This window comes from Trypanosoma cruzi, genomic scaffold (assembly GCF_000209065.1).
Source record: "Trypanosoma cruzi strain CL Brener 1047053517093 genomic scaffold, whole genome shotgun sequence".
Taxonomy (NCBI): domain Eukaryota; phylum Euglenozoa; class Kinetoplastea; order Trypanosomatida; family Trypanosomatidae; genus Trypanosoma; species Trypanosoma cruzi.
Genome location: NW_001849171.1, coordinates 16332 through 27648, shown reverse-complemented (window position 1 = coordinate 27648; position 11317 = coordinate 16332). Strand labels below are relative to the sequence as shown.

Genomic DNA, 11317 nt, shown 5'->3' with positions numbered 1-11317 from the left:
TAAGGCCATAGTTGTGCGGCACGAGGCCAAGCTCAATTGGGCATTTATGTAAAGTGTTTGTGTTGCCTTCATTTTTAATTGTGACTTGTCAAGATTCATTGTTTTTTTGTAACAACTTCCTCGAGCGTTTTATTTTTGGCTAATTAACAACAGTTTGTTTGTTTGTGTCGTTCTCTTTTATATTTTTTATATATTTTTTATGAGGGTCCGGATGCATTCTCGCTGTAGCCGCGTAGTATTGGCCTATGCGCCCTGCAGCATTGTACGCATCATCTTTTCTGATGAGGCTACGAAGTTGTTTTGGTACCTATTTGTGTGGCTTTTCGTTTACTCCTCTCCCCTGTGTTTCATCCTCCTTCCACTTCCTTTTCCCTCTTTTTTTTTGTCTCCACCGCCACTATGCGCCGGGGCCGGGCCGATGCGTCCCTCGGAAGTAACTGAAGTGCATCCTCGTCATGCTTGAGGGCGCGGCAGCACTCAAAGCTGCGCGCAAGGGGCTCGAGGGGAAAAATGTGAATATTTATGAAGGCAATTTCCAGTCTTTTGTTGTGCGGTGCCACTGGCAGGGTTGGTGACTTCCTTGCTCTCTTGCCCACCGTGTCTCCCGTTGCTCCCTTTATGCTTCTTCCCACTGCCCTCTTTTTGTCTCATCGCAAGGAACAGATTCTGCGGCTGTTGCCGCATCGCCGTCACCTATTTGAGCTTTTTGCTCCCATGGAGGATGTGCTCACTGCGGAACTCGGCCCAGTGTCGGTGGGGCACCGCGCTGCACTTGGGGAGCTGAAGCGTCGCCTCGGTATCTGCCACACGGACTTTGACTGCTGGCTGTACGCGTTCCTCGAGAACAAGAAGTTCGATGTTGATGAGACCATCGAGAAGCTCCAGCGGCGCGCCGCAATGGAGGTGCAGGAGCTTGGTGCGCACGAAATTACTGCGTTGGGCAGCAGTGTCGGTGTTGATGGGAACGCTTGCTGCACCAATGATGGGATGGCCCGCGGCGTCATCCAAATTATCGGCTGCGACAGGCGCGGGCGTGTGTGCCTGTACGTGAACACGGTGCGGGACACCTGTGAGAAGAGCCTACGCGCCGAGAAAACACGGACCTTTGATGCGATCTTGAGCTATGCGACGCGCCTGCGGCGTGATCACAAGAGTTGCCGCGTGGTGATGCTTGTGAACCAGAAGGATGCGAGTTTGTTGAAGAATATTGATCTTCCCTTCCAGGTCTCCATTGCGCTGCGCATTAGCAAGTACTACCCGGGGCTGGTGGAGAGGATATACATTGTGAACATGTCCCGCCTCCTGGCGGTGGTGGCCAAATCGGTCTTCAAGGGGTTGCCGAGAGACGTCTCAGAGCGCATTTGCATCGTGTCGGAGACGGAAATGAAGCAGGGCGCGCTGTTGCAGTGGTTTGACGCCGCAGTCATCCCTGTGGCGTTGGGAGGGACGATGGACAGGGACACACCAGAGCACTGGCGGGCGTTTGCGGACACCGTGATGAGACACTTCCGTCACCTTCAGGACGCCGTAGTGCTGCGCGGTATGAGCGTGAAGGAGTGGGAGCTGGAGGAGCTGCAGCGGGATGGGGCCGGTGGCGGAGGTGTGGAGGAGTCGTCGGTGGCACACGCGCCTCAGCTTTTTGACGCGGCAGAACAGCACCGGAACGTGAGTGGGGCTCTTTTGGCGCCACGGGCCAGCTTGAGCAGCGGAGAGGCGGCCTGGCGGGCGTGGAGCCCAGGCGACTTGCAGCTGCGTGAGTGCCTTGCCCTAGAGCAGGCGTACGCAATTTCCCGCAACGAGATTGTGGAGAGCGAATGTTTGCAGCGGAGCAGCGTCGTACAGCCCGCGTGGGAGGTGCTCCGGCGCCAGCAATGGCTGCAATGCCATGTGCGGTCGAGGCACCATCGGTTGGCTGTTTCCCTTGCAGAGGAGCGTAGATGGATGGTCCACGTCACCGGTGCTGCTGGTGCCCTTGTGGCTGTGGTGAGTGTTGGCGTGCTTTACTTCTGTTGCCTTTTGCATACGTGGATGTGGTGTCTCTTTGGCGCCTGGTGGGCCCACGCGGGTTAGGCGGACAGTCGACTGTCTCTTGCCTGCGTTATTGTGGGCTTTGCTTGAGGTGTTTTTCTTTTTTTTTGACGAGTGGGTGGCGCCATCTGCGCACGTGGCTGATCACTGCGCCTGCAGGGCTTTTTGTGGCACACACGTCTCTTTCTCTTTTCGTTCTTTTTCATTTCCCCCTTCCCACCCATATCTCATGTATGACCAAAAGAAGTGTGCGGCGCGGATGCCAGGGACCGACATGAGCACCCGCTCCGCTGGCCCGCTCGCGTCTCCGGAGGGCGACCCGTCCATCGACGTCTACCCCGACACTCTGGTGGGGCTCGCGTCGGCACCGAACGGCTCACTTGGCCCTTTCAGCACCGCGACGGACCCAACTGTGCGGTGTGGTCCACCAACCCCCGTGGATGAAAACGACGTTGATGGGCGGACCGGCGCCACCATCCACCCCGCTGCTGACTGCCTCTCGATGCAGCAGCAGCAGCAGGGGGACGCGAAGCAAAATTTCTCATCTTCCTCCCTCACCAACGCATGGGATGTGTGGCGTGAGGGGAGATCCATTGGCAGCGGATCTCCCAGCTTTTCAGGCTCTTCTTCACACCTCGACGAATGCCCCTCTCAATCACCTTCCCTGAGCGAGGACGCTGATGACCTGGACCGATTACTGAACCTCCTTTCGTACTTTTTGCCGCGTATGCAAACCAACGACGGCGGACCCGTTGCTGTGCGCGCAGACCCCAGCGCCACCACCGGGAGGTTTGGGCAGCCGAAGACGAATAGCCTCGCAAAGGCCTGCAGTTACCCTTCAGTGAGCACGGAGGAGGCGAGGTGGACTGACGAGGCAGACGACACGAAAACCTCGTTTTCTGTTCTCCTACGCTATCAATTCCCGACGGAGGATCCCCACGAGGACGTGAAGGAAGACAGAGCACATGCACCTGGCATTTGTGGCACACGACCGGTGCATCCGCAGCCCTTTCTTGTGAGCCATTCGAAGAGCCGCAAAGGTGGTGGTGGTCGCAATGGTAATGTGTTTAGTGGGACGTGCTCTGTGAGCTTTGGAGCCAAGAACAGCGTAAGAGAGAGGCAGTAGATGGATAGCGGGTGAGAGGCAGAAAGGGCGCCAACGCGATTGGTGCGCGATGGGTTTCTGGATGGGGGCTACGTCCTTCTGTGCGTGCATTTTTAATTTATTTTATACTTTGTTTTCTTTTTTTTGTTTGGTTTTTTTTTTTTTTTTGATGCCCCACACGCATGGCGACGTGTTTTTACTTTTTCTTCTTACTTTGAGGTGTGCGTGATTTTTTTCTTTGTTATATGGCCATTAAGCCGACCTCGCGATTATGAGGCGGCTTCGCATCCCGGTTCTATTCCCTGCGGCGTGAACGGTGCCCTGGGGAACGAAGAGGAGCCAACGGAAAAATAAAGAACGATGGGCCGACATGGTGGCGTTGAGGAGGCTTTTTTATTTATACCTGTGACTCTCCTGAGACCTTTCTTGTTTGACTGCGTGGCGGCGGGCGGGGGAAATCGTGTCTCGTGCCGCCCCTTTCTTGGGATGTCCGGGACGCAGCAACGCGAACGCCCATCTCATATTGCTATACGGAGTTTTTCTTCCCTTTTTTTGTCCTTGACGGTGTGCCGCGGCACTGTGTGTGTGTGTCTTGGAGCATGTGGGTGGATTGCAGGCAACCGTAGGCGTTTGTCTTCCTCACTTTAATGTTCCTGCTCATTATCCCCGATGTATGTTTTGTATACAGAGAGTGTTTGTGTGTATGTGTGTGTTTGTGGGAAAAGTGCATTTCTTCCCAAAAAAAAAAAGGCGTGGAGGCCTATTCCCATTCTTTGACGTGGTCTTTGTTTTAAGTGACCAATTGAAATGCTGGATTACCGATGCGTCTTTTTGCGTTTTATTGTGTTGTTGTTTATCTTCTTGTTCTTGCACGAGTCGTTCAATGTGGATTATATGGCCGTCCATATATATATATATATATATATATTGATGCGGGCTTTGGTTTTACGCTGTCTTTCTTTCTTTTTTTTTTTTCTTTCTAACCTTCCTGTTTGCTCAGTGCACATAGAAGTAGGTGATTAGGTGTATAGTTGGAGGGAATTTCTTTCTAATTGATCCATGGGGTCTGCGGCAATACGTTCTGTATCACCTCGCCCCTCGGACTCGCATAACGCTGGTAGCAACTGCAGCCAGCATGTTGTTGGCAGCCACAATCATACCACAGGAAATGCATCGAATGCAGAAACAGGCCACACGGTTCCACAGAGTCCCAATACGCATGAGGTGACGTTGTTGCCCATCCTTTTTTTCACGGAACCGAAGAATGCTCAGAGCAACAACATGTCGCTGGGCGTGAGTAGCGATAAGAAGGATCAACATGTTTCGTCGCCGGTTGTGCCGGGTGATGAAGTTTCTGTTGGCCTGTACGCGGACGGGAATATTGTGAGTGCGGAACGCCAGTCAACGTACAACTCGCATTGGGTGCGGCAGGCTTCCCGGAATGAGATATCAGACTCCTTTGAAGGTCGTAACAGCGATGGGCACATTTCCAATCAGCAATCTTTTCAAAAGGACGGGAGGTGTGAGGGATTATTACATAAAAGACGCAGCAACGAATTTCATCGTACCGGCCCACGTGTGTGTTTAGGAAGTTCCCTCTCGGCGCCCGAAATGCATCACAACAGTAAAATAGGTTCCTTGTCTAGTATCCTGCAACGGGGGAGTTCCACCAGGCACGTCCGAAGTGCTGGCGCTAGCGGAGTGTTTTTATCATCAGAGGATGGGTGGAACGAGGATGACAACAACCCTGCCATGATAAAAACGCCTTCCTTAAAATGCTTACAGGAGGCTGAGAGTGTGGTGGTGGCGTTGGAGGACGCTGAGGAGAAGGAAAGGCAGAGAATTATAAAATTGATAGAAGAAATGAAGGAGCATAAACTTCAGTTAATTTCCACGATATCTTCAGCCTTTTTGCCCCCATGTGAGTGATACCACTTGGGAATACACATTGAAAAATATATAAATACGGTCTTTTTTTTTTTGTCCTTTTTTTGTAGAATTGTGAAAACGCCAAATGATTTTTTGTTTTCTTCTTTTTCTTTTCTCTTCTTTGAGAACCTCCACAGGCGTTGAGGGGGAGAAGAGGGCAATAAAAGTGAATGGATGAGCAGGCAAATGTAAAAAGTTATACAAACACACATACAGACACGCAAAGGTTAATTACGTCAGGGGTTTTTTGTAGATGTCTGTTGACGTGCCTGAGACCCTCTCCACCTGCGCATTCCTCCTTCTTGTTTTTTTTTTTCTTTTTTTTTCATTTTATTGCCGTGTGCATCTTTCATTTATGATTAAATTTTTAAATGTTTTTTTTTTCTTCTGATTTCTTTATTATTATCATCACTTACGCCGGTATTTGTTGTGGTGAAGGCGTTTTTGTTTGATTGTGTGATGAATGCTGAACGGAGGCGAATATGACTGCAGTTAAGAGCCCCTGTTGCATGTGTGAGCCTGTATGTATACGCATATGTGTGTGTGTGTGCATGTGTATGTGAAGGGATGCGAATCTTTATTATTGTTAGAAAAAATATATATATATATGTGTATTTCTCTGAGTGCGTGTATGTATGCTCATGAAAAAGGCGGGTCTTTTGAATTGGGGGAGGGGCACTCTTTTTTTTTTTTTTTTTCTCTTCAATCTTTCTCTGTGTGTGTGTGTGTGTGTGTGTGTGGCGGCCGCTGTCTACTGCGGCTTTATTTTCTCTCTTCATGCATCTTTTTATCGCTACCTTTTCAAAGGCATAGTTTGTTTACACACTGAAATAGACTTGGCGGTAGAAACAGGTGGGGTACGGAAAGATAGACATATATATACATACATATTAATATATATATATAGTTATTTATTTGGATTGCGCACGTCCGGTTTTTTGTTTGTTTGTTTGTTTACGGACGTTGCCAGTGGGATTCCGCGTCACACGTCTGTCTGGTTGGACGGTGTGTGTGTGTGAACGTGGCAGGAAGCCGTCACAATTCCGCTTGTACGCATACAAATAAATATTTAGTGTGCCTCGGCACCTCTTTTTTTGTCTGTCTGTGCTGGTGACTAATAACAAGCGAGGTGGTTGGGTGGGTGCATGTTGCGACGTGCCCTGTTGCTTTTGGGTGGCAAACCCCCTTTGGTGCGCTGGCGACCCGTTGAATTGTCACACTTTGATGTGTGTGTCATTGGCGCTGGCCCAGCCGGCATTGCCGCCGCCCTCCGTGCTGTGGATTACAAAAAACGTGTTTGTCTTGTCGAGGCAAAACGCGTGGGCGGTTGTGACTTGTGGAACGGCGCGCTGCAGTCAAAAGTAATGTGGGAGATGTCGAACTTCTTTGCGAAGGCGAATGGCAGCGGGGCACTGCGGGTGTATAGCACCGTCATCTCGAGCTTCATGGAGCCGGACGAGGAGAAAATGCGGGAGTCACTTGTCCAAGCCAGCGAAGTGCGGGAGAAGCAGATCATCGAGGCACTGCGGGCGGCGAACGTTTCTCTGATGTACGGCAGGGCATTCTTTGCGAGCCCACACCAGGTGGAGGTGCGAAACCGAGAAACGAAGGAGTACCACGCCGTCACGGCCGACTACTTCATCATCGCGACGGGGTCTACGCCGAAAGAACACCCGTACGTGAAGACGGACCAAAAACGAGTCGTGACATCCGACGAGTTGATGATGATGCCGCTTCCGAAGAGCATGGTGATTGTCGGCGGCGGTGTGCTTGGCAGCGAGTTTGCCACCATCTACGCCCGCCTTGGCAAGACGAAGGTGTACCTGATTGACAAGGAGAAGTGCATCATGCCGAAGGAGGATGATGACATTGTGGAGAGGATACAGCAAAGCATGGAGAACCATGGGGTGGTGATTCACCAGGACTCCGTGCTGTATGACATGCAGTCATGGGAGGAGGATGACGCGGAAATGCAGGCACACCCAGAGGACCCTACGCAGCGCAGTGGTGTGCGCTACAGTATCATGAACCGGCGGACGCGGGAGATCGAGACGTACGAGGTAGAACGAGCCCTCATCGCCATTGGGCGGAAGCCGAATTATATCGGCCTCGGCCTTTACAATGCGGGTTGTAAAGTGCGGGAGGGGGCACTTGTGCTTAATCCATTTGGCAAGTGTGTCGACCAGGATCATATATACGCCATTGGGGACGCGGCGAACGACTCCAAGCTGGTGAGTGTCGGGGAGGCAAAGGGGCGACTCGTGGTGGATCACATATTTGGTGTGCAGCAGACGTCACCCCTTCGACACGACTTCACACGACTTATTTTTCTCACCATCGCCGTGGCATCCGTGGGCATGAATGAGAAGGAGTGCCAGCGGCAGAGGATTTCTTACGTCATGGCGAAGTATGGGTTTGAACTCTGCAGCCGCGCCGTTGCTGCCGACAACACCGACGGTTTTGTGAAGATTCTGGCCACGAATGACAGCAAGAAGACGTTGCTGGGTGTTCGGGCACTGGGCATGAACGCGAGCACAATTATTGAGCTTGCCTCGGCTGCCATTAGACGCAATCAATCGGCGTATCAACTGAGCGAACTTCTCACGGCATACCCGTCCGTGTCGCAGGCCTTTCTGGAATGTCTCCGCGTCATTTTGGGCTCCTCCACACTGAAGCCAGGCACCTTCCCCGGCCTCGTTTGCCAAACGTGGACACCGCCGGACTACGAACGCGGGCGCGCCTACACGTCCTCCTCTGCGGCGCAAAACCCGCCACGAGGAGACGCGACTTCCCCATAAGAAAGGAAGGGACATGCGAAAGTAAAAGATTTCATTTCATGGAAAAATGCTCCGACCCTCGACGGGGGACCAATTTTTTTTTCCTTTTTTTTGCAGTGAAGAAAGTGACAAATGCGGTAGAGATTTCCCTCAGGGCAGGCAAAGAAACGGAGCCCTCAGCGCCATCTCTGTTTACGCTATTCTCCTTCTTTTACCCCTCTTTTTTTTTTTTTTGGAAAGGACACCCTTCAACGCGTATACACAAGCTACATGTAGAGAGAAATGGGAATGTACTGCACAGGACCAAAAACGTATGCGTGTGCATGTACGGCTGTTTTTCCGTTTTCCTTTTTTTCTTTTTGACTGTTTCACTTTGCTTGGTGCGTATATCAAAGTGCCGCTGCCTTCTTCCCCCCCCCCTTTTGCCTCAGTTGCCGTTTGTGGCCGGTGCTGTTTTGGCTTCATTCATTTGAATCAACACCAACAGGGAAAAAAAAAAAAAAAGGTGCAAAATTAAAAGGAAAAACAAAAACAAAAACAAAAAAGAACACTTTTCCAACCCCTTTTTTTGTGCTTTTGTGCGATGCTGCGGAGATCGTGGGCATGGCGCAAAATGCCTGTTGAGGTGACACGCAACACCTCCAAATTGCCTCACTTTGATGTATGTGTCATTGGTGGCGGCCCTGCCGGTGTCGCTGCCGCCCTGCGAGCCGTGGACTACAGAAAGCGGGTGTGTCTTGTTGAGGCCAGCCGTGTCGGAGGCGTGGATCTTTGGGACGGCACACTGCAGTCCAAGACACTGTGGGAGATGGCCAAGTACGCCTCACGTCTCTCTGGGCCGGCAGCACAACGTCTGTTTGAGGAGGACGCTGTCGCAGGAGTGAAAAACAAAATCAGCGACGCGCGGGTGCTCCAGGCGTTGCAGGATGTCAGTGGGGTTAGGGAACAGCAGTTGCTGGACGCGTTACGCACCGCAGGGGTGGAAATTGTGTTTGGAAAAGGGATGTTCTCCTCACCAAATGAGTTGGATGTGCACAGCACTGGAAGCGGTGTGTATAATGTGGTCCGCGCCGATTATTTTATTATCGCCACCGGCGGAGTGCCGCGTACACAATTTCACATGGAGGCGGATGGTCGACGTATTGTAACGACGGAAACCATTATGCGACTGCCGATTCCGTCAAGTCTTGTTATCATCGGTGCTGGGGCGATTGGTTGTGAGTTTGCCAGCATCTACGCCAACTTGGGCCGTACCAAAGTTTCTCTTGTGGACAGAACCCCACGCATCCTGCAGGTGGAAGACGAAGACATCTCACAGTTTGTGCAGGATCAACTTGTACGGCTTGGCGTGACGATTCACAGCAACTGCACTCTTTTTGACTTGGAGTCATGGGGCGATAACGAGGAGGAGGGTGGCTGCATTTACAGTGTACGGAAGAATGACATCGATGTTGTCAGCCCCGTTGAGACCTACGAGGCAGAGCGTGCGCTAATTTCCGTAGGTCGCGTGCCAAATGTATCAGGGCTTGGGTTGGAGAACACATCATGTAAAGTAACTGATGGGCGGCTTGTCGTGGATGCTTTTAACCGTTGCTTGCCACACAAACATATCTACGCCATTGGTGACGTGTGTGCTCGTCGAGCACTTGTGAATTTGGGGGAAGCGCAGGGCCGCGGCGCCATTGATCATATCTACAGTGAGAAACCCGAGAAGTCAATTAACGCTGAGGCACTGACAAACCTGTCAACCATTTTATTTTTAGACGAGGAGTTGGCGTGTGTGGGACTCAATGAGCAGCAGTGCCGCGCTCGTAGTTTGGGCTACATTGTGGCACGCTACGGGTACGGTCACCTGAGCCGCGCTCTTGCCATGGGCAACACAACAGGTTTCTGCAAGGTCATTGTTACAAGTGATAGTGAGAAGCGACTGCTTGGTGTTCGTGCCTTTGGTGTGCATGCGGGCAGCATCATTGAAGTAGCATCGCTTTCCATCCGACGTTTAGAATCGGCGTACGAGTTGCTGAAATTAACCCCGTCATATCCGTCAGCGGTGCAAGGGTTAGTTGAGTGCATTCGTATGATACTTGGCCGCTCCGCATTGAAGCCCAACACCACCCCAGACGCGACACTTAAAGTCTGGCACCCACCGCACTTCCGCCGTGGGCGTGAGTACATTGATGAGACCGGCTACGAGGAGTCAGTAATGAATTCCGATGATGTGAAGATTGCAAGGACGTAGCATGCCGTTTTTATTGGTCTCTCAGAGGAACAAGTGGGCAACAAAGTGAAGGGGTGTTCTGCGGGTTTTGCTGGTGATGACACTATGCCAACAAATTAACTTCTTTTTTGTGTGTTTCCCCCCCCTTCCTTTTTTCGTATGTATGGTGCGATGCGTGGCGGTTTTTGTTTCTCCTTTGCGTCTGTGCGAGAAGTTTTTTTTTGTTATTATTTATTGACGCCACCAGCCCTTTTATGCCGGGAAACTGCCCGCCTCGCTCTGTATTTGTCTGCGTCTCTACCACTCTTATGTGTCCTTTCCTCTTTTTCTTGCTGTGCCCACGCAAAGACTGCCTCACCGCATTGTTTTCTCACGCACGAAGGGAGAGAGAAAGAGAGAAGTAAAGAAAAAATATATAATATTTGGAGTTGGGGGGGCTGCGCCGGTGCTGTTTTTAGCGGGCCGTGAGAAGTAGAGGAAAAAAAAAGAGTGTGGTTGATTGATTGGTGTAGGAGGCGACAGGACGCAAATATTAACGCTGCGCGGGCACCGTGTTGTTTCGACGGGTTCTTTTCCCGCGTGCATCACTGACCGCGGCACGAGACGCTGCTGGGGAAAACCCGATCGGAGCCTTTAAAAAAAAAAAAAAAAGAGGGGGGGGGAAAAGGAATAGAAGTAAAAGAAAGCACAACATACAGCAAGAAGGAAAGAGAGAGAGAGAAAAGGGGATTGAGGGCGGTGTTTGTTGGGAACAGAAATAACGCAGGGCCGCTTGTGAGGAAGTGGAGGGGAGAAGGTCTGAATGGCGAAAGGACAGGAGATGGCGATCAATTTAGACGACATTATTGAGAGGCTCTTACTGCATCCCTCTCATAATGGTGCCGCGGCCTTGGCTTCCGCCTCCATAGAGAACCCTGTTGGCCGTCAATGCAAATACAGCCGTCAGTCACGTCTCACTGCCTTCAAGAACGCACAGGCGATGGATTCGTATCGTCAATTAAACGAAATGTCGTCACTGAAGGAGTTGTCAGAGGTAGAGGTACGTTACCTCGTCATACAGGCACGTATGATCTTTATGTCACAGCCGATGCTTGTAGAAGTAACAGCACCGGTCCGAATTTGTGGTGATGTACATGGGCAGTACCACGACCTTCTACGTCTTTTTGATCTTGGCGGCTATCCACCGGAGGCCAACTACCTCTTTCTTGGTGACTACGTAGACCGGGGCGACCAGTCCATTGAGACCATCTGTCTTTTGTT

At 51.3% G+C, this 11317-nt stretch overlaps 5 protein-coding genes across 5 annotated transcripts, besides 18 other annotated features; all 5 read left to right on the top strand.

The window, feature by feature from the left end:
• Positions 1-894: a sequence feature (heterozygous, Esmeraldo-like haplotype).
• Positions 176-201: a sequence feature (AT_rich).
• Positions 523-2070, top strand: Tc00.1047053508933.50 (hypothetical protein, conserved; the record flags this gene model as incomplete). Its single annotated transcript, XM_801603.1, has 1 exon — positions 523-2070. One exon carries the CDS (start codon positions 523-525, stop codon positions 2068-2070), a length of 1548 nt encoding a protein of 515 aa, XP_806696.1.
• Positions 895-2453: a sequence feature (haploid, Esmeraldo-like haplotype).
• On the top strand, positions 2258-3154 carry Tc00.1047053508933.40 (uncharacterized protein; the record flags this gene model as incomplete). Its single annotated transcript, XM_801602.1, has 1 exon — positions 2258-3154. The coding sequence occupies one exon, from the start codon at positions 2258-2260 to the stop codon at positions 3152-3154; it is 897 nt and encodes a 298-aa protein (XP_806695.1).
• Positions 2454-2515: a sequence feature (heterozygous, non-Esmeraldo-like haplotype).
• Positions 2516-3198: a sequence feature (areas merged during assembly that could not be assigned to a particular haplotype. This can correspond to areas where the two haplotypes were merged or to regions with more than two copies in the genome that were merged during assembly.).
• Positions 3199-7646: a sequence feature (heterozygous, non-Esmeraldo-like haplotype).
• Positions 3263-3301: a microsatellite.
• Positions 4038-4061: a microsatellite.
• Positions 5152-5185: a sequence feature (A-rich).
• Positions 5362-5397: a sequence feature (A-rich).
• Positions 5569-5624: a microsatellite.
• Positions 5583-5700: a microsatellite.
• Positions 5777-5802: a microsatellite.
• Positions 5936-5968: a microsatellite.
• Tc00.1047053508933.20 (dihydrolipoamide dehydrogenase, putative) lies at positions 6208-7860 on the top strand (the record flags this gene model as incomplete). The annotated part of the gene is made up of 1 exon (XM_801601.1): positions 6208-7860. The coding sequence occupies one exon, from the start codon at positions 6208-6210 to the stop codon at positions 7858-7860; it is 1653 nt and encodes a 550-aa protein (XP_806694.1).
• Positions 7647-8165: a sequence feature (areas merged during assembly that could not be assigned to a particular haplotype. This can correspond to areas where the two haplotypes were merged or to regions with more than two copies in the genome that were merged during assembly.).
• Positions 8166-11317: a sequence feature (heterozygous, non-Esmeraldo-like haplotype).
• Positions 8348-8383: a microsatellite.
• On the top strand, positions 8423-10078 carry Tc00.1047053508933.10 (dihydrolipoamide dehydrogenase, putative; the record flags this gene model as incomplete). Its single annotated transcript, XM_801600.1, has 1 exon — positions 8423-10078. One exon carries the CDS (start codon positions 8423-8425, stop codon positions 10076-10078), a length of 1656 nt encoding a protein of 551 aa, XP_806693.1.
• Positions 10694-10783: a sequence feature (CT-rich).
• Positions 10860-11317, top strand: Tc00.1047053508933.5 (serine/threonine protein phosphatase PP1; the record flags this gene model as incomplete). Its single annotated transcript, XM_801604.1, has 1 exon — positions 10860-11317. A coding segment is annotated over one exon (458 nt), but the record flags the coding sequence as incomplete, so codon positions are not given.